Source organism: Natator depressus, chromosome 2, assembly GCF_965152275.1.
Source record: "Natator depressus isolate rNatDep1 chromosome 2, rNatDep2.hap1, whole genome shotgun sequence".
In the NCBI taxonomy this organism is placed as follows: Eukaryota; Metazoa; Chordata; order Testudines; family Cheloniidae; genus Natator; species Natator depressus.
This window is the reverse complement of record NC_134235.1, coordinates 172,315,009-172,337,396: the sequence shown is the minus strand read 5'-3', so window position 1 is coordinate 172,337,396 and position 22,388 is coordinate 172,315,009. Positions and strand designations below refer to the sequence as shown.

The 22,388-nt window shown below is 38.3% G+C and overlaps 1 protein-coding gene across 2 annotated transcripts; it reads right to left on the bottom strand.

Annotated features, from left to right (window-relative positions):
* Positions 1–833: 833 nt before the first annotated feature.
* On the bottom strand, positions 834–19,643 carry INHBA (inhibin subunit beta A). 2 transcript variants are annotated; one of them, XM_074943244.1, is made up of 3 exons: positions 18,939–19,642; positions 6,985–7,644; positions 834–1,177 (listed from the first exon to the last, which is right to left on the bottom strand). In XM_074943244.1, the coding sequence occupies exons 1-3, from the start codon at positions 19,324–19,326 to the stop codon at positions 1,107–1,109; spliced, it is 1,119 nt and encodes a 372-aa protein (XP_074799345.1). In that variant the 5' UTR covers positions 19,327–19,642; the 3' UTR covers positions 834–1,106. The 2 variants fall into 2 exon arrangements, with proteins under 2 accessions (XP_074799345.1, XP_074799344.1); XM_074943243.1 differs by lacking the exon at positions 834–1,177 and having other exon boundaries at positions 4,261–7,644; positions 18,939–19,643.
* Positions 19,644–22,388: the final 2,745 nt, after the last annotated feature.

The following is a 22,388-nucleotide window of genomic DNA, read 5'->3' as shown; positions in this document are numbered from 1 at the left end:
GCATTGTTAGTGCCAATGATTTTCTCTGGCAGTGACTGCTGATTTGCTGAAAAGTGGCATTCAAGTTAATAACCTAGAAGAAAGAGAGTCAATTCTCCTGGCTCTGCAGAAAAAGTTCTGATTATTGAAAGGCCAACTGGCAGCAGCCATGGAGTGCACTTGAACAATCTATCATAAAGGTAATCTATCATAAAGATGAACCTCAATATTCCTGCTCCCTGCAGCTTGCTATATTGGAACATTCCAGTGGTCCATCTAGCCTGGACTAGCTGTATTCATAGGCAATCAGGACTGCTAAACAAAAAAGAAAAAACCCTCAGAGTTTATAGTACTGAACTGCGAAGTACTATACCACCGGGGGAATTTCTTTAGCCCAGCTGATTAGTTGATTGTTTATGCCTATTTGAGCAAATCATGGAACTGTTGATCAGTTTATACCTTGATTCATATGGACTAGTAGCCCTTGTAGTTTTATCTTGCTAGGGTAACTCCTAATTCTTTGTTTTTGTATGTCTTCAGTCCTTTTGTAGTTGCAGAGAAATATGTCATGGAAGAATTAACAGTCTCAAAATGAGCAGATGTGCTTTGCTTTCTTTTTCATACTTGGGTATCTTCCACTAGCTAAAAAATGAAAGAATGAAAAAATCCCATCATCCCTGGGATCATGTACTTGAATTAATAGGTAGTGATGGTAGAATTCCCAACTTTAAGATCTGTTTTACACTAGAAGGCATGTTTTTGTCTCCCTTTTTTCTGTTATTTTCCCAGCTCCCCGCTCTCCCAACCAGGAATACATAGTAAGGGACGAGTACACAAAGCTCAGTGAAACTCCCTTTATTTATTTCACTTGTGTTGTTGCTGTTGTTATGGAGGGAAAGAGCAAGATAACAAAAGGAACGCTGTAAAATAAAATTGTACCGGACCCAAACATTTTGAACACATGACAATCCCTTCCCCATGCAAAGACGCTTCCTCTTCTCTGGCTCTGCCTTTCCCTTGCATTCCCCTGCAGCACAGACATTCTCTCTCTGTAAGCCAAATTCATCTGTGATGTCGCTTCACTGAAGTCGTTGGACTTACACCAGGGACAACTTTGGTCCTCTGTCTCAGGCGATTACAGTAGGAATAAATTGGTCACGCAGGCAAAGTATCTGACAGTTAGTGCGCTGAGTTATTCCTGGCAAACCAATAAGAAAGATTTAAAATAAAAATCCCCAAACAGGTCTTTTATTTAATGTAAGGCCTAAGAATCTACTGGGAGCTGATGAATACTGCCCACTAACTGTACAAAGTATAGGTAGCATGCCGTCAAATATCAAAATATCAGAGGGAATGCTGTGGAAATAAATAACTTCTAATATAAACAAATGAGAACATATCAAACTGTTACCTCTTTAAACATATTGTAAATTTAAAAAACAGTCCTTCTACACAATAAATATTAAGAAACCATTGACATAGTTGAAATGTACTCATATAAATTAACAACTTTAATTACATTAGCCAAACAGACATTGGTTAAAGCACTGCATGTAATATGCAAAATAATAATAATAATAATAATAATAATAATATCAACAACAAAACACAAAATGATAAAAACAAAATAGGCTTCATAATATCTTGGCTTTCATAATTTATATATATGTATATCTATACTGGGGGTGGGTGTACATATATATATAGTAGATATATATAATACACATATATACATATACATATATATCTTCAACCCATCATCAGTATATGGTTTTCAAAGTGTTTAAATACCAACCCCCATTAAGAATTAACACAAATTCATTGTATCTCAAAAAGAAATTGATATATAACCCAGAAGTTGTTTGTTTCTGCCCATGGAAATATGAATTGTAATTGTTCATATAAGACCAAAATCCTATTTCTCTTACTCAGACTGCATAGCACATTACTCCACAAGTAGTCCCTTCAAAGGCAATGGCACCAGTTGTGGAATAAGGCTCTATTAAATATTAGCAAGTGGATCAGAAACTGGTTCTTACATTGACCCATATTATTGATTATGGTTAACGTGAGGTTTAATTTAAAGGTTTTAATAACTCCAACACATGCCTTTTTATCTACATTTTAGGAACAGATTCTGCCACAGTTCCTCATGTTGAGTAGTAATTACTAAATGTGTGTCCCCACTGAGCTCAATAGGACTATTTGGAGTAAGAGTAGCCCTTCATTTTTTTATTTAGCATATAGACTTCTATGGGTGATTAAGCTTCTCCGACTCAGACGATGCTGGTAATCTCACCTCAAGTTTGTAGTTTTACACGTAAATTAACTTGATTTATGGGGATTTATGAGTACTAGTTTACAGTGATTGTTAAAGGACTGCTCCTATTGAAGTCAATGGCAAAACTCCCATTCCCTTCAATGGGCACAAGTTGCGGCCCTAGATCAGCATTCTGCTGTGAAATGTAAGTGCAGAAAAATCCCAAAAGGAATCATAACTATCTGCAAGCCTTTCCTTTTACTAAAGCCCCAGACAATCACAGATAAATACATTTGTCCTCACTAATACATATCTCAATGTTGTACTTAAAACAGGTTCTCCAAGTTGGATGTACTGTTAATATCTGACATTTGTAGATTTAAAAAAAAAAAAAAAAAAACAAGGAAGGGGGCAGCATTTTGGAAGGTCTGAGACATTTTACAGCACGAGGGCTGGAGAGATATTGAAGAAATTTATTTTTAATTTTCAGTTTCACAAGGAGTGGCTTATATGGAGGGGAATACATTAGCATTTAAAAGCCTTTTCTTTTTCTTTTCTTTTACTATGCTGCTACCTAAAAAGAGAGATTATTTTCAAGATCACATCCCCTCAAAGAACTTGTCAAATGTGGTAGCAATTTATAATGCTATTTTGAGGACCTGTAGATTTAATTAAACCAAATTATTAGGGGGGGGAGGGGGTTGATCAGTCAGTCTTGATTAACATCCCAGTTTCTGATTTTATTTTATCATATAGGTTTTCATTTCCCTCTTCTTTAAATAACTCTGACCACAAATCAAAACCCCATGATTGAGTCTAGAGATTGAAGGGAGAGAACTTTTTAAAATTTGGAAACAGGGCGTACATATGAATTCAAGCTACTGAGCAGGGCTTGGGAATAGTTACTTATTGACTTGAAAACCTCCCACTCTTTCCAATATGTATATCATGTAACCCACCCACCACATCTAAAATCCTCTTTTGTTTCCTCACTTGAGAATTTTCTCATGCTAGTTTCATGTTTTCCAGAACCAGTCCCCTTTCACCACATATAAACTTGTGGAGGGAGTTGGCTTTTTGAGCTATACTACATTAATTTTTTTTTTTTAAAATTAGACTCTGTCTGCTCTGGCCAGGAAAATCATGAGCCCAATCCTACTCCAATTGAAGTTTATGGGAGTTTTGCCATTGTCTTTAATGGCAGAAGGATTGGAGTTCATGCCAGCAGTTGCTATCTAATCAAACTTAAAAATAGCATATGCTAGCAGATATTAACCATGCTGTAAATTGGTTCACAAAACATTTCTATAGTCTCATGTAAGTGGGAGCTAGTTGGTGTTGGATGTGGCATCATTCATGCAAATACAGTTTCTCTCCCCACACACTGTTTGCAATAGACCAAAGCTAAGCCCCAGTCTGAGAAGTCAATGGGACTACTGACATGAACAAGGTTTCCAGGAGGGCTAGATGTACAGTTTTAGAGCCTGATCTGAAGCCCATTGAAGTCAATGGGAATCTTTTCACTAACTTCAATAAACTTTGGATCAGGCCTCCAGTGTTCCAGAATCCGAGTTGCCTCCTATTGAAATCAGTAGTAATTTTGCCACTCACTTCAATGGATGCAAGATCAGGCACTTGGTTTGTTTAATTTGTAAAGAGAAATTATTTATGTATTCTTTTTTCCATTGGCAGTTAGTAACCCCTTAAAGAAAAATACAAACTCCTGGGAAAAATTTAAATCAGAAAGCCTTGATATCTTATAGAATACTTTAGTGACAAATTTAGTGTTTACCTAATTGTTACAATTTTTACAAAGATATTTTTTTTTGCAAACTGCAAACAAGTCTGTAAAAAATGCATCGTATAAAAAGTACATAAATGTATAACCCATTAGCTGTACTATGCAATCTAAATACTATGAATAAATTAGATAGAAAACTTAGCTATAAGCACATACATTGATATTTAGTCAACAGAGGAATTTTTTTTCCTTTTTTTTAAAAATCTCAATCGATTCATACAAACGTGGGTACACCCACACCCACCCACACACACACACACGGAGTTTTGGCTGACAAAAATGAAGGCCCTGATTACACTTCTTAAACATGGTTCTTGCCATAAAGGTGCTAACACGCTGTATCCCTGTCCAATGTCGACAGGGCTTAATTGTGCTATAAAACTGTTTTTTTTACAAACCGTGCTGTCGCCAAGATGGGGGAACCATATTCGTGCTTTTCTAGCAAGAAGTGTTTTTTTAAGCACAGCTCACTAGGATGTTGCTAACATGGGGGCTTGGTCCTGCAAACCTTTACTCACACGGGTAAGAACTTGCAGCATCAGGCCTCACGGTTTCCAAACTCAGTGTAGACAAGGCCTTAAGGTTTCTCCCATTCCCTCTAACCTTTTCCCCTACCCAACAACAAATGTTTTTACTTCAGCATTCTTTTAAATATGACAGTGATAGAATTTTAAAAACCTATCTACCTATGCCCTATGGGTTGGACCCTTCAGGTTAGGTGTTGACACTGAAAATTAGGTCTTATAGTGTGCAAACTCATCAAGAGTCGCCAGACTGGAGAGCGATGGTTGAGACAGCCAGTCTGTTATTAAAGACTGCATTTGAAATAGAAATAATACCATTGCTTTAATTTTACTCTGTGTTCTACAGGTGTGAGGGTGGAGAGGGCCCAAAGCTGCATGCAGGGTGACATCAGATCTTGCTAAGTGGTTCACTGGAGCTTTAGATTTCTTGTTACGAGGGATTGTTTTAAATGTGTTCCTTTCAATTCATTAAAAAAATAATCTTTTAATACACTGTGCTTTGCACACAAACATTCATTGCTTTAAGAACATTAGGGTGAAGCCTGAAGTGCTTATAACATGTGTGTATATATACATATATATATATATATACACACACACACACACATACATATATATATATATATATATATATCCCCCTTGTATGAAGTTGTTTTCCTACAATGTACAGCTGCTGTACATCAGGGAAAAGTCTTAGTGTCATGAATGTGAAAGGAGTAACAATTATACCATAGATGGGTCTGAAATAGAATCCTGGACTCAAGCACCCAGGACTTTCTAGCAGTTTGAAATCCGCAGCTAAACCCAGATCCCACTGTTATGTTTTGGGCAATATTTCAATTAAACTAGTTAATGGTAGTATATCAGCCTGAATGTAATCAACCCCATTGTCCCATTAATCTAAACCCTGACTTATTACTTATGACCGGTACCAACCACAAACAGACTGTTTAGAGGCTCACATAAATGTCTTTGGTGTATGTCTCTATTCTTTTAAAGGTACAAAATAATAATAATTATTATAATATAAATAACTATTTTGTGTGCTGTAGCAGTTCTTGTATAGCCCACAATAAGTGCAGCTCTCAACCCCTCCTACTCCCAATCAACCTCCCTCGAATATACTTGTTAAATAAAGATTAGACAGGTCAAACACCATTGTAGTGCAAATAGTAAACGATTAAAAATTTTTTTTTTTTTTTACAAAATATAGAAATGTTCGGCTCCAGTAACTGGACAAACATGTTCCTTTCAAGTATCTCTCATTGAAACAAAAAAAAAGTTACTTCCATTAAATAAAGTCTTTCTGTTTTTTTTTTTTTTCTTTCTCTCTCAGGTAAACAGTTTCAAACCAAATAGGTTGCATAGTTCTAATGTTGTAAGCACCTTAACGAAATGTAACTTTGTATTCTTTCTTTCATTCTTTTTCATTTTTTTCTTCTTTTTTGTTGTTTTTTTGTTTTTTGTGGGGTTTTTTTTTTTTGCAAATGTAGTGCAGAAGATGAAGGTGTGAACACCTGCGCAATATTGTCCCTTTACCAACATAAGTAAGTATATGTATGTGTGTATTTGTGTGTGTGTGTTCACATATGTATGTGTGTATTTGTGTGTGTGTGCTCGTGTAAACACACACATGCACACACAGGCATATATATATATATATACACACACACACACACACAAACATACATACAGTACATACACTCTCATTATGTCCTTGGTAAATTGGGGGGAGGGGAGAGGGAAAAGTGCCAGTGAATGTAGTGTTCATACACATGGCTTTTCTAGGATTTTCAATGCCGTTTTGGACTCAGAGTCCAAATTGCTGCAGGTTAGGCAAGCTGCTACCAGGGCTTGAACTGATGGGTAACTAGGAGAGGGAACACAATTCCCCTTGTAACAAATAATGTTTAACATACTATATAATAAAATATGGAACATATTGAAAGGAAGGGGAATCTCCCTCGCCACACTGCTATTCAAAAAATTTCTCATTCAAGCCCTGTTTGTTTATGCACTCTTTTTCTTCCTTTGTCTGTCTGTAATCTTTTTGAACTCCATCTTTTGTTTGTTTGTTTGTTTGTTTTAAATTTGTTTGATTTGGAAAGATTAAACCATAGCCGGGTCTTTCCTCTACTGCAGCTTCTTTTCAATTCTCCACACAGACAGGAGGCCCTCGGTGTGGGTGTGTGTCTATGAGCAGCCACACTCCTCCACAATCATATTCTGAATGTCCTTCTTGATGATGTTCTGCCCATCGTCATAGTATAGCATGGACATTGGCCGTAGCTTGGTGGGCACACAACATGACTTGAGATTGGAGAAGGGGCTGTGGCCCCTCATGCGGTAATGGTTGATGACCGTGGAGTGGAAGGATAATGATGAACCAGATGTGCCCGCTATGTGGCTGGGGCACTCACCTTCACAGTAGTTGGCATGATAACCTGTGGGAGCAATGATCCAGTCACTCCATCCAATGTCCTTGAAGCTGACGAAGAACTGCTTCTTGCAGCAGATGTTGACCTTGCCGTCGCACTCCAGGCCCCGTCTCCGTCGTCTGTGCAGGCGGTCGTCTGAATGCCGGGCAAGCATCATCAGGAAAGGTCTGTGTGACTGCTCTTTCTCCTCTTCTACTGTGGATTCTCCAACTTCCTTCTCTTTCCCTTCCCCATCATCTTCCTTTTTCTTCTTCTTGCCCAGCAGCACCAGACTGGCTCCAGTCTCCTGGCATTGGTCACAGGCAATCCGCACATCAAGGGAGCTCTTTCCCTGGTCCAACAGGTATTGCACACTACTGGAGACAGGAAAGATGTGCCAGGTACTTTTACGGGTGTCCACCATCTTTTCAGAGATGAGAGTCTCACTTTTATCACCCTTCAGCTCTCCATCCTCCATTTCTTCTGCTCCTTCAGAGTTGCCTTTGGGCTGTCTCTGCTGTTGATACAGTCGGATTGTCACTTTTGTTCTGCTTCGGTTGGCCTTGGAGACTTTCAGGAAGAGCCACACTTCAGCATGCTCCACTACCGATAGGTCACTGCCTTCCTTGGAAATCTCAAAGTGCAGCATTTTCTTTGCGGTGCCTGAAGTTGATAAATAAAAACAGATGGGAAGAACCGGTTAGTATGTATTTTTCATTCCTTTGATAAGTTTTTATTGTCACCAGAAGAATAAAATTCCCTAAGTTATGTTTCTATTTAATATTCTGAGTGTTCCCTACTGTGCCTTGCTAACCCCCTCTGTCTCCCACATCTCTTTGATGTTACCTTTTCTTGCACTAGAAATTCTCTATTTACTGAAGTATTGGTTTTCCTATTTTTTTATCATATAAAATTTTGTTTTGGGAGCATTAATCATACATGTGAATTCATGCAGTGCATTTAATGACAAATGGGCATTACTTGGTGTGTAGGGGTTAGTTTTGCTTGGCTTTCTCTTGTGATTGCTATTAACTGACAGGGCAAGTAACCGCTGTTTTTTTTTTTTTTTTAAAAAAGGCCATGAAAATATATAATACACATAAAAATCTGTGTCTAGTGATAAAAACTGGGGGGCTAGATCCATGGCCACAGAAGTCAATGGGGGATTTGCCAAAGGAAGCAGGATCTGGCCCCTATACATCATCATCGTTCTTCATTAAGTTCTTACACCAAGGAAGTATATGCCAATAGTTTCAGAAACCTAGCAATACTTAAATATCTCTCTTAGCATTGAGAGATTCACAGATCTATACATTTCAGGCATGGCTTAGTGTTCTGCAGCCAGATGCTTAATTCTACTGGACTACTAGCTATAGATTCTGTTCTTAATTTAACACAGTGTGCCCGTTGTGATTATAGTAATAGCAAATCCACCAAGAAATGAGCTAAAGAACCTTCTGGGGAAGGTTCTCTGGCATAACTATATAAACTTGCTGGGATGCCAGTGATGATGATTATGCTGAGGAGGGGGAGTTTCTTTGATACAGACCTCATATCCCTGGCAGAAGTTAAAGTGAACGGTGAGGACTGTTTTATGATTTGATCGCTAAAGCATGAAGTAGTTAAGAGAGAATGAATTGGATGTTTTTGTTTTTTTTTAAACATCTGAGATGGTTTGTTTGTGTCTAAGACTATGGCATTATGATTTGTAGGAAAGCTGGATTTTTTTTTTTCTAGAGAAAGAGAAGACCAGCACTCTGGGGGCAAAGTGTTTTCTCTATGGGGCAGGATGGACAGGCAGCAGATGTTTGGAATTTATAGTTGTAAAACTTTAAAATGGATAGGGACAGATTCTGAACCCTTATTCAAACTGCATAACACCTTGCTCCACAAGTGTGGAGTGAGGTACTTTTCAATGTGAGGTAGGGTATCAAGGGCAACCACTGATCAAGACTGAAATGGTAGGACCAAAGCATCAAAAAGGTCACTTGAAAAGGGCTATTGCATCAGCGAGGCTGTTGATCCTGGCTCTTCTTCATCAGAGAATTCCACAAACAATCATTAATTGTTCTCATTAGTTCTCACAACACCCCTCAGAGGTATCCCCATTTCCTAGATGGGGAATCTGAGAGACAGTGTTTAAGTGAGTTGCCTATGGCCACAGAGGATGCCCTGTGTGAATGTAAGAACTCAAGAGTTCCTGGCTGCTAAAACCCTGTGAGCAGCCCACGCTGCCTTCTTAGCTACCTGTTTCTTTCTTTTTTCTGATACAGAGATCTTCAGCTTCTCCAGATGGAATTCCCAGGTCAAAGAGACAGTAATTTCTAAATTACTGTGTGCCAGAGGGCACACTGTTTTGTTTTTGTTTTCCTTCCCAGTGAGAGTATGAAATTGTGGACTTGAACTGTCCTTGGGACAGAAAAACATATGGATTGTATTGTTTCCCATCGACTTTGCTGATACCTGTCTCCAAAGGGGGTTAAATGTGGTTCTCACGGAATTAAACAGGACTGTGGGGTAAGGTACTGCTTTCAGAGGTGTATCTTTTCTCACTTAAAATTTGTAAGAAGTTTTGGGAAAAGAGACCAGAGAGTTCTAGCGTGCCAATCCAAGCTGACAAAAGCTTTGAGATGTGAGGTTTTCTGAGAATGACAGTCACTGGATAGTGATTAAAAGGAGATGAGTTAGCCCTTTTTGCTATTGCATGTCTGGTGCTCATGTTTCCATTTGGGCAGTAAACAAACTATGGCAAAGCTGTCTGCTTTATAAGTGCAGAAAGTTTTTGATACAGATGGGCATTAACCAAAACTCCATATATGCCAGAAATTTGGAAAAGTTCAGATCTGGACTCCAACTTTATAGCTTGCCCATGTCTTTGTAATGGGCCAAACCAAAACCTAAATCAGAGCACCCCAAAATGTGCAAGAGTTCTGGATTAGGAATTGAATTTTGTGGCTTATATGGTCTATCTCTCAAGTTATATGATGCACGTACCCCCTTCATTATGCGCCTGCACTTCTGAGCAAAGCATTTAGAGTAGTGTAACTATGCTCCAGGTTTGGATTTGGATCTGGATCTAGATATGAAACACCTCTAAATTTAAGGGAATTCAAATCTAGGCTTTTGGTTCTAATGTATAATGAGAAAGGGGCTTTATAAAGAAAGTACTTATTAAAGGGTTACTTAATACTCTTAGGTGTCAAGATGCAATATTTAACATTTCTGTTCTGAGCATTATAATGGGAGCTGAGAATAATTATAAAGTGACATAATTCCATAAGTAGATTGTAGGCTGATGAGTAGTATGTGTAACAATTTAGTTACTCAGTTTGGACAGATGTTGCATGAAAGACACAAAATCTCTGGATCTTTTAAAATTCGTTTTTCATAAGTCCCCATATTTCTAAAAGTTGAATTAAATCCCTAGTAGTAATAAAAAAAATTGAATAATACAGCATGAATTATTATTTGAATAGACTTTCAGTGCTTTTACCTTATCTCACGTCTGAACTGCTGTTGCAAAGTAACATAAGATGAAGTCTAATGCCATACAGCATACCAACATTAAGAACTATGGATTTAAATTCCAAGGAAAGAAGGAGATGCAAAAAAGTCAAACGGTCCTAATGCTTTTGTATGAAAAAATATTTCTATGCAGTCCTCAAGCCCACATTGTTTAGTAGAAAATTCTATAATGTTAAAGAAACCTTTTTTTAGGTCCCTTTTCAGGAGGCCGGTATGGAAGAAAGCTGGAGGGAAAATTAACATAGTGGTGGGGAAAAATCAAAACTCTCTTGAATTCACCCCAAATCCCGAATCAGCTAACTATGATCTTTTGTAATCCGCTTCTGAGAAAGAACTAACAGTACAAATACTGAAGTCCTAACTTGGTTTGTACAAAGTCCCTCTTTCGGGCAAACTCTCATTGTAGTCAGTGAGAGTTTTGCCTGAGTAAAAGTTGAGTTAAGACCGCAAGAGTTGGCCCAATGTGAATGAACGTTCACCATATAAGAGTCTTTTTTTTAAAAAAAGCCCCATAAATATCTGAAGAGGAATCACATCTCAAGTGTTTTAGGTTAGAAATTCTGCAGTCCTGTTTTCCCCCAAACGTTGCTCAGGGATTTAGCTTCAGTTAAAAACCTTGCGTAATGCTTTGGAAATGTACACTGCCTTCTAATGAAAAAGCATGCTGTAGTCTGTCTGATAACTGAAAGTGCAAAAGAGATCTCACTAAATGTTTTGGGTGGTATCATTTCATCACAAGCTCACAGCAATACTTTCGTTGTCCTCTTTTTGTATTTCCTTGTCTGCTGTGGCTGATTTTCAAGCGACTTTTTCCATTTCTAATCACCCTGCTCCTCCTGCCTGATTCATGTGGAAAACCCCACAATCCAACACTGCTGACCCCTTCATCCCTTCAGTGCTTCTGAGCTATACTCAAAATATTAGATTGTGTTATCACAGGAGAAAGTGCTAGAGATAGGAGAGGTGTGCTTATTCCAGAACCCCAGGTCTGAGTGCCTTTCACCCCTTACTTAACAAAACATTGGGGTTGTTTGCATCTGATTCCACATCTCTGCTTCCCAGCTGTGGCTGGTCTCTGCCACAAAGAAGGTCCTGATTCTAAAGAGCAAACAGGAATCTTCTAGCAAAGCTAAATATGTTGGCAAAAGTTGTGGAGAAAAGTGAAAAATAAAACATTAATTGCCTATGTTATGTGGTAAAAGCTTTTATAAGGAAGGAATTATTCAGTGGGAGGGAAATAGAACAATACTATTTGATATTTTAATGAGAGTTTGCTATCATCTTTTGCCCTTCAATATTGTTTGCATACCTTTAAGGACAGGAGCCTGAACATGTAATGGGAACGAAGGATGCGTTTAAATCCTCCACGTACCCAGCTGCAAAAACTGGAAGGGCAATCATAAGGCTGCTTATGTCTGTGTATAATGACCTAATACGGAAGAATTAATTTTTTTTGACTGCATGGAATGGGGGTGAGTGGACAGGGAAGGTGGCAAATCACTAGAAAAACCCATGCCAGAGCTGGGAGGTGGGGGACTTTGAAACCTCTTCATTCTTCAGAATTGGCTTTTGTGTGCTTGGTGTCCCCCAGGAGAATGCAAAAGGAAAGGAGGCATGTCACAGATAAACAGGGGTTTGCCAGTGGGTCCAGGCGGTTTGTGGACCCACACAGCAAATCTCTGCATGGGGCTGCATTTACTACTCCCTCTTAGGTCTCTCAATAGAAGCCACAGGATTGCAGGTGTTAAAGTGCACTCTGAGGCTCATGATTCCTTTCCTCACTTCTGCCAAGTTGCAGTACCTTAGTATGCAGTTCCAGCCTTCTGACTTAGGATTTACACTGTGCCTCAGGATAGGGCCCTGAGTTTGAGTTTAAGCTGTGTGCACCTACACAGGTAGGGCCTAAATTGTACATCTCAGAAGATCTTTTTGAAAAAAATGACAGGTTTCAGAGTAACAGCCGTGTTAGTCTGTATTCGCAAAAAGAAAAGGAGTACTTGTGGCACCTTAGAGACTAATCAATTTATTTGAGCATAAGCTTTCATGAGCTACAGCTCACTTCATCGGATTCATACTGTGGAAAAGTGAGCTGTAGCTCACGAAAGCTTATGCTCAAATAAATTGGTTAGTCTCTAAGGTGCCACAAGTCCTCCTTTTCTTTTTGAAAAAAATGATAGTACATTTATAGCAGGTTTTTCCTTAACCAAATGTTATTAAATGGTTAAGTCTTTGTTTCCCCCCTCCCAGGCCCAACCACCAACCATGAAAGCAATTATACTTCCTACCATTATAGTGGAGCTTACTCTTAATACACGGTATTTAAATTGGCCATGGAAAAATGTTCACTGTGTAAGAGAGCTTTGTGACTTTAAATTTCCATTCTTCGTTACTGTTTCATTTTGAGTCATTTTTATGTTATACTGTAAGTGAACTATTTTTCCCTATAAAGCAAGCTTCTTTTTTTTTTTAAGTTGCTAACTTTACTACTGCCTATGTTTAGATTTTGGGGGGAGGGGGACGATTTGTACAGTGTGCCAATCTGTAATTACATTCAAAAGCATCCTTCTCTTTACTCCTCATTTTCGTTCCCCGGGAGACAGAGAAAAAGAAATAGGTTAATAGAAAGGTTCTTCTGGAGCGAATGAAGAGAAGAGTGTGGTTGAGAGATAATTGCTTGAAAGGTTTACTAATGAGTGACCACTAGAGCTAGAGGAATTGGTCACAGTTTATCCAGTGAATTTAGCCTTGTTATCTGTCTGGCAACTATCCCTAAGCAGACTGATTATTACAATTTTTTCATTATTCATGATTATTCAATGGCAATTTATGTGGATGTATTTCAGTCTACGGATCAGTCACAGTGATTCTCTCCAATTATTTATTATTCTTCACGGAAGGGATAGCTCAGTGGTTTGAGCATTGGCTTGCTAAACCCAGGGTTGTGAGTTCAATCCTTGAGGGAGCCATTTAGGGATTGGGGGCAAAAATTGGGGATTGGTCCTGCTTTGAGCAGGGGGTTGGACTAGATGACCTCCTGAGGTCCCTTCCAACCCTGATATTCTATGATTCACGTGTGATTGGTCACCTAAGTCACAGGATTGTGTTTCTGCTCCTGGACTGGATAACTGTAACTCTTTAAACAAGGGAAGAGCAATTCTGGTGCAAATAGCAAATACCTTGTATTCATGTTCACATACTCTTGTCTACAGGCGAATACAGGTATTTGCAGGAAGAACAGTCATTCCCGAAATGTTCATGCGAACAAAAACCCATTCCCATAAATGTTCATGAAATGGCCAACAGAAAAGGTACCAGCAAGGTCATCTCATCTGAAATTTGAGTAAATTCAGCTCTACTGACTCATATTTTATTCTATCATAAATTAACATGTTACTTATTATCCAAAAAGGAGACATTCTGCACTTACAACATAGAGTTCCTTCACTAGAGTTAAAAATCTTCCCTCATGAGGTTTTGTGTGTTTGTGTGTTTTCAAGGGAGTTGTAGGGGTGCTTTCACCAGTAAGGTTTTTGTAATCTTAAGTTAAAATGGTTCATTGTACTGTAGAAGACAAAAGAACAATTTGTGTGTTGTTAATAATACCGCAGATTTGAATTCTAAGCTGCCACTCTTTCCATACAAATATTGCACTTTTGTGCAGTAAGGGCCAAATCCTGAGCTTATTGAGGTGAATAGCAAAATTTCCACTGGCTTCAAATGAATTAGCATTTGACCTTAAATTACACTGTTAAAGCTCTGTTACCACAAACAATATTGACTTCACACTTACAAATACACATGTCCACATTTAAGGGCACCCGGACACAGATCTATGCACACATTTATGCCTACAGGCCAGTTTATATACACATGTACGCTGATCGGCATCCATTTGTACATAGGCATGCCTGCGGACGTGCATGCACATACATTTATCCAGGCACCCATGTCCATTTACCCAGAAACACTACACACACAAATTCATGCACACACATGCCCAGGCTCGCATGCCCTGGCACATACATCTACATAAAAATACATAGGCACACTTATGCATATATACAAGCAAAATGTGTGCCCACATGTACCCAGCTGTATTTGCAGACACAAGTGCATACATGTCTGCACGCACAGTAATGCTCTCTCAGATACCTTTTCTAGACTAGTTCTCTCCTTCTTGGATTCACCTGCACTTTCTTAAACTGTTCGCAACCACCCCAACCCCTAGAGAAGCTTCTCATTTTGTTTCAGTAAAATGCATTTAATTAAGAGGGGTTTTCCTCTCTTGGAAGTAATTTGCTTTCATTTGTTAGACTTGGAATCTTTGATAAAGTATGCCAAAGTGGGGAAAAAAAACCAAGGGGAAAGAGATTTGTTTTCTAAAAGCCAAGGAGATTGCACTAGAAAAAATGTGATAAAATCAGCTCAGATGATGATTCACGGTCACATTTCTCAGTGTCTGTTTAAAAAAATATAATCATTTTTGATCTCTAGATTTCAAGAAAGTAAGCATCCACCAATTTATCAGATTTATCTTTTTCCCTTCCTTTGCCTGTTTCCTTACATCACATTATTTTTCCGGTAATCTTCCACTCCAGTGAATTTCTGCCTTTTAAACTAGATGGGAGAAACAAGATCTCCACTCAGAGGCTACAGATAAGCACAAAGATCTTTGGGATTCAGGATCCAATTAGGTAAAACAGCAGCTTGCAGGAAGGTTAACATGCATGAACTGAAAAGCCTTTGGAAGAGTTGTGCCCTCTTGTGGCCATTGAGTGCTTTACTGAGCACAGAAGGATATACACTTAAATAAGCTTCTTTTAAAAAGGCAATTGATTAAACAATTTAAGAGGGATAAATGACCCATCCTCCTTCTTCCCCCCTCATCCCCACCAAACACTTTGCTCTTAATGCCAGGGCTGGCTATCTATCTAGGAAAAGAGACATCTGAGTCTTTACTGTCAAGTCAATTCACGTCTAAATTTGACATGAAATGACGAAAAAAGGTAAAACGGATGTGAATAGCTATCACAATTCTCATTTATTCTTGATATCTCGAATAACAACCTTTGGGATTTCAATGCTTATAACTCCCCTCTCTTACCCAGTGGCTGATGTTAGCAACCCCGTTCAGTGCTGATTTAGTTGCCAGGATCAGTATATGCACTTGGAACTATCCCAGGGTTTAGTAGTTGACCGGCTAATAAGCTATCTACTTAAAAAAAATAATAAAGGGGTTAGTAGCCAACCAGATTTTATAAGCATTGGCTATCTAAGCAATGGAAACTTGTTGGCTATGCCTGTCAAGAACATATATGTCTGCCCCTCCCCCCTTTTCTCTAACACAACTTTTAAGACCTTGAAGTAAACCGCAGAGTTTTGGCAAAAGGATGCTCCTAGCAGAACTAATCTCAGTTAGTAATCTTAGCTGGATATGTAAGTAGAAAATCATTTTCATGTTTTATTTGTTAGAATGCCAGGGTACAATAGGGTTCTCTTATAAACTTTTGTCCAGTACTCTTGGTCATTAGTTTTACAAAGATGTGCCTGGAATTGTAGCAGTGAAAAGTACCTGCCAAGACTTCTGCTGATCTCAAGGATATGAGGACACCTGTGCTTTAGATGAGTTCAATACATTTACTCTAGCCTCTCCCCGCCCGCCCCCCATTTATCTATATCCTCTACTATTTTTCATTTTAGTCTCTCTGTTTTATGAAACATCAGCTTGAATATAGATTTTGAAAAACAGAATAGATGCACAGAGTAGTGTGTGCACACTTCATTTTCATTGTATATTTGTGTGCAATAGCTGGAGGCGATTTCACAATGAAAAGTGAACTATCTCTTTTTATGCCTGTGAGTATAGAATAACCACAGTTACTGAAAGGGTGAAGTATGATAGGATTGTGTGAGGTCATACCCACACAAACAAAAATCTAAATTCTTACTCTTATTTTCACCAGCATTTAGTTGATATAACTTGTGTCAAGTTTCCATTCATTTTGATGGACTCTCTACTGCTTCCTTTTTAGATGATGGTGGTTTTTAGATTGCCCATGGATCTGTGTTCTGTTCCTGGCTCTTCCACACACTTCTTTTTACAACCTAAGAGAAGTGGCTTGAATTCTCTTTGCCTCAGTTTCCACGTGTGCACAGTAGGGAAAATAATACTGCTTTAGCATTTAACCTCCATCTTTACAAGTGAGTATGTGTCAGCGAGCTGATGTCAAGCTGAATTAAATCATTAGTGTTTGGATAGCACGGTGAGCTCCATGGATGGAAAGGGTTATTCAGCTGTAAAGTATTATTAATAGATCTTGAATTTATAGAGGAAAATTATTTGTTCAGCAGGTTAAAGAAGTGACTAGAAGTAATGACCCCATCCTACAGATATTATTCCCTACTGGAAGTCAATTTTTTTCATTATAAACCTAGACTCTTGTACATGTCTACTTTATTAAACACTTTTAAAAAAATTCCCTTCCTCTCCTTCCAGCTAAATGTCCAGTTGACATGGAAAAAAAGGCCCCAAACATCTCTTAGAAGATACCTGCCATGGCTCCAAGAAGGTGGAGTGCATCAATGGAAGCAAAAAGGCAAGAGAATAAAATTCTGCATCCTGCATTCTGCTAAAGAACTAGATACCACAAATCTTGTTAAATTAATTTTGTTGTTAGTATTGATCATTATATGGACGTAAATCAAACTGGGGTTGTGTGAGCATTCAGTAGTTATTAACAGAGAAATGGGCAGCTGGACTATTGGCCAGTCTGTGGGCAATGGCACAATTCTTTTTGATCATGTGACTCTAAGCCAATTGGATTAGGAGTTGCAATTTAAGGCTGTCGTGTTTAATAGGCATATATCAAATTCAGAATTCCTTTGCGTCAGGGCTCAGGAAAGACAATAACGAGTTTACAAATAATTGGGACTCACAGGATGAACAGAAACCACTATTCATTCCATATGTGCTCTGCTTTGAGAGAGGTGCTGAAAACCAGGTGGGAAGTCTGCTCATTAGCCTAGCGATTTCTTTGCTTCTATAAGTCCATTCCTTAAACAGGTAGAAAACCACAGCTGCTTCAAGTGTTCACTTGCACTGAGATCTTCTATCCAATGTTTGAAATGGCGAGCACACAAGGGAAGAAAAGCATGACTCTTCCCAGGGAAAGAACTGATAACGGCTGCATTGACAAGGACGCCAAAGGCAAGGGCTTCTTGTACAGTTGGAAGCCATACAGCCGTCAGGAATGTCTGCTCTTAAAAGCATGCACACTTCTGTGTGTGGCTTGCCTGCAAACAGAACATCTGAGTCAACAGGTTTTCAGGACTGGAAACTCTGAGTGTTGTCTTAATTGTTTATACTGCCGCAGCAAACTTTTAAACAAAAATGCTTGGAGTTCCTGTGCATACTTTGCCTACCATATGCTATATCAAACAAAACAGTGACATTCTTTTAAAACTGTCTTGGCAACAAGAAAAATTCTTTGGCTAGACAGCATCATAAAAAGAGTTGCTATTAGCGATTTCATACCTCTCCAGATTGGTGATACAGCTATAGCAAGATGTAGACGATCTTATGTATATGCATACACATATATTCCATTGTACTGAGTTCTGGTTCTACTCATTTAGGGGAGAATGTTACAGCGGTTTCCTATAGGCACATGATGAGGTTTTGAGCAACTAGTTAGTAAATTCTATACACTGAACATTTTATTCTTACCAATTAAAGAGAGCAGAGTAATTCAAAGTGAACACTATCAAGGTTGCAGTCTTTGGCAGGGAGCACTTAGGAACAGAATCTTTCCTTTTTTTTTTTTTTTCCAGCATGCAAAGGTCAGCATTACAAATTGGATCATCTACAAGTATTTGTCCTGGTTCTATTGAAGTTTATCTGACAGTCGCTGAAACAATGTATTGCCTAGGATGCTGTGCTAATTAAACAACAAAAATGCCCTCCCACTTGTATTAAGTTAAATATGCTCCATGTGGTGTTACACCTACGGGTATTTTTTTTAAACAAGGAAGGTTTATTTTAAAAAATAGTATTTTGATCCCTTTCTTTCGTCAGAAACTTTCTAAGAGGTTGCAGCTCTTTCCCTTTCACCATCAGACCGAGGATCCAGTACTTCAATGCAACTGCTCTGGTTTGGAAAGATTCCTTTGCAGCCTGGCTTTCTGCTCAAGATTGGTTAGATAGCTTCCTTACTGTTTGGCTGTGTGAGTTTAGCAAGTGTAAGCAAGTAAACTGTAGCCAAGACTAAAGCAGGTAGAATCAAATTCTTTTACAGTCCTTTTCCCTTCGCCCCCCCCCCCTTCCCCTTTCTCCCTATAATCGTACAGAAAATATTATTGTTGGGGAGAAGAAACAAGTTAATTGCAGTTCTGGCATAGAAAGATATTTTACAGTAGTTTTTTCTAGCACTCACCTGATTCTGCAAATGTGATGATTTCTGAAGTTTGCTCTACAAGTTCATTCATTTCTGCTCTTCGTCCAATGTCATCCTCTATTTCCACATAGCCATCCTCTCCCACCTTTCCTACGTGGAGTTTCTTTATGGCGTTTAAAAGTGCTGCCTTGGGCACTGGCTGAGTGATGTTAGGTCTGTCCCTCAAGTGCAACATGTTCAGTATGTGCTTCTTTACTGCTTCCACCATCTCAGGCTGTGAGCTTGGCACATCCTTTGAGAGTGTGGCAAGGGCACACGATGGGCAGCCGGTGACTGAACTGTGCCCCTCAGATCCTGGGGTTGGAGAACTCCTCGCTATAATCCAGCAAAGCACCAACAAAAATCCTCTCTTCAAAAGCAAAGGCATCCTGGCAGCAAAAGTTGTTGTGATTCCCTTTTTAAAAGGCCCTGCTTTGCCTCTCTCTTCACACACAGGTTTTTTGTTGTTTGTTTGTATGTTTGTTTTTTTCCCCTCGCCTCTTCAGCAAATTCTCTGGAACAAGAATAGAAAGTTTTCTGTGAAGTTTTGTTTGCAGGTTCCCTCTCTGAATGCAGTAAGTGCTGTAGATGTTTGTGGCTGTCAGGGAGAAGAGTTCTGACTCTGTCTCAGAGTAGGAGAGAGACACACAGAGAGAGAAAGAGGACGGATTGGCCTAAAGTGAGTGAGTGAATGAAAGAGGGAGGGAGTTTTGTCTGTGAGTAAGGGCTATGATTAGGAAAGGGGGAGGAACAGCCAAGCTGCCTTCCTTATGCTCATTGCTCCCTAACCCACACCTCTCTTCAAATATCACCACTCATGTTTTCTGCCCTCCCCCACCCCCCTTTGTTTTTTTTTTTAAATCTCTTTCACTTCTTTTCACTTTACTCTTTCTCTCTCTTAATTTTTCTGTTTGAGTTTCCTTGCTATAATTCCCCATCTTTTTCTATTTCTTCAACAACATCACAGGCTTAACGGAACAGGAGAAGCATGAATGAAAGAAAAGAGTTCACCCTTTGGATAAGCACCTTGCTGTTGCTCCTATCCAATATTAGATGTTAAAAAGTGGGGGGGGGGGGAGGGAGAGTATGAAGACAGGGGATCTGAATGTTTGGAGCTTAACATTGTTCTGTCCTGAATGAAAAAAGAGAAAAGATGCTACTTTTCCATTTACTTTTTAATGCTCAAAAGTTGTCAACACTGGCAAGAAATCTGAAGGGAGCAAAATAAACCTTTTTTGTTGAGGGGACGGACGAGGGGAGCCATATAGTAGTACATAACACTTTTTCCAGCTGCACAGTGCAGCAAAGCATAGAAAGACACAAGCAGGAGACAGTACAGCACATATCTGTGTCATATTAAGATACTGCCTTCTATCCAAATATATGCCTCATTCTACCCTAGTGTTCGCCCAGAACTTCTCAAACAGATCTATTTAGGTTTGGGATTAATCAAGTAATGACTGAAAAGTGCTTGACAGTGAAATGTGTTATATATAACTGGCCAAATCTTAAAGCCCTGATTCGGTTTTTATTCAATTCTTAATCAGGCAGAACACTCACTGATGCAAATAAAAATTTTGTCTGAGTAAAGTCTTCTAGATTTGGCCCATTGTTTTTAGAAAGCACTTTTCTTTTGTTTCATTCATTTAAACCACATAGTACAATCATGACATCAGAAGAGGTGATTACATAGGAAGAGTAAATCTAAAATACTATTAAAAGCCAGATCCTCTACCAGTAACCATACGCCAATTAACACCAGCTGTAGATCTGGCCCCATATTAAAAAATCATTCTTTGTCAGTTGCCTCACGTTGTCCTGACATGCTTTATAATCTTCTACTCTATTCACCTTAGCAAGCTAAGAAGAAATGCTTAACTGAGAAAACTTCCTTATGTTTTGACGTTATAATGAAAAACTAGAAAACTGGATTTTATCACCTCAAACTTTCAATATTCTTTCTAACTGCCTTTTAGAGATATCTTTAAGATCACTTTTGTTCTTTTTTTCTTACGTGCATTCTTTCTTTTATACACACATGCACACATAAAATTTGTATTTTTATATATGGTCATCCTATATCTTACAACCAGTAGGGTTCCGTATATTATCATCAAAGGTATTTGTAGTGGGAAGAAGTAAATTATAAATATAAGCATTGTGAGATCTGTAATTCCCATAAAACAACTACAGGCACGAGATCTGAGAGGAAGGGCAGGGAATAATATAGTGAAAATGAATTAAATATACAGAAGTATTTGAGCAATCAACAAGACTTTTGCAAATGTTACATAGTGCAATTCTTTTTTCAATAGGGCTCTTTTATAAGAGTTTTTCTCTATTAAAAAGCATCTACAGTACACCCTAATCTGAGCTCTACTGACCTCAGTTACTATACTGTTATACTTAAGGGTCTGTCAGCATTTCCTTTACAAACCCTGCAGCCATTCTTATAAACACATCTTTGTAACACAACCCCTGCTATATATAAATATCTTGGGTCTCATGAACAGCTCAAAGTCTGTTGTAATTACAGTAAGTTTGAAAGTGAGTCTGAAATAGGACTAAAAGTTTAATTGACTGAAATTATAATTTGAGATGACAATATTTGTTTAGAGTTTCAGGTACTGACAGGTAAAGTAGATAGGTATGTATATAGATAAGCGGTATTAACATAGCCATATAAATTCTTATGTAGCACCCATCACAGTAATATCAGACATGTAAGTACAGTATGGGTGTATATTGCTATAGAGGCACAGGTATATATAATTAATTTCTCATCCAGTGTGGTTGTTTAGCCACACATATTATATATATGTGCTATTATATATATATATTATATAAGTACTAACATATCTTGGTGTTTATTGATTTAAAGTTTAAGCAGAACTCTACATTAACAAAGTTTTGAATCAAATATATAGACTGGGTGTACATATATACATATATTCTGTACTGTGCACACTTAAATATGTTTAAGTTTTAAAGTCCATATTAATCTGATAACTACAGAGAATACCATTCATATTGGTATCTAAATTTAAATAAGCTGTAATTTTTTGTGCATACATTCACTAAATATATCCATGACAACATGCAGATAAAATGTCTTAATTTAAAAAAGAAAAGAAAAAAACTCAGACTTTAAAGTTTTTACCTCTCCGTCTTCACTCTTTCTAGGAGACTGTGTATTATGCATTAAGAACTGCTCAAATTCCTCTTTGTGGAACAATGTGAAGCTGTATACTGTAGTTCTCATGTGTATACTCACTCACACATATTTAAATGGGTTGGAATACTGTGGACTATTCAATCAAAATTAGGTGGGTTGGAATATTGTTTTGGATTGGTTTATCCAACTGACATCATCGATTGACTGACTGTTTTCCTGTGTGAGACATACTTCTTGGTAATTAGCTGATGAAAACTTTGTCTAGTACGAGTGTC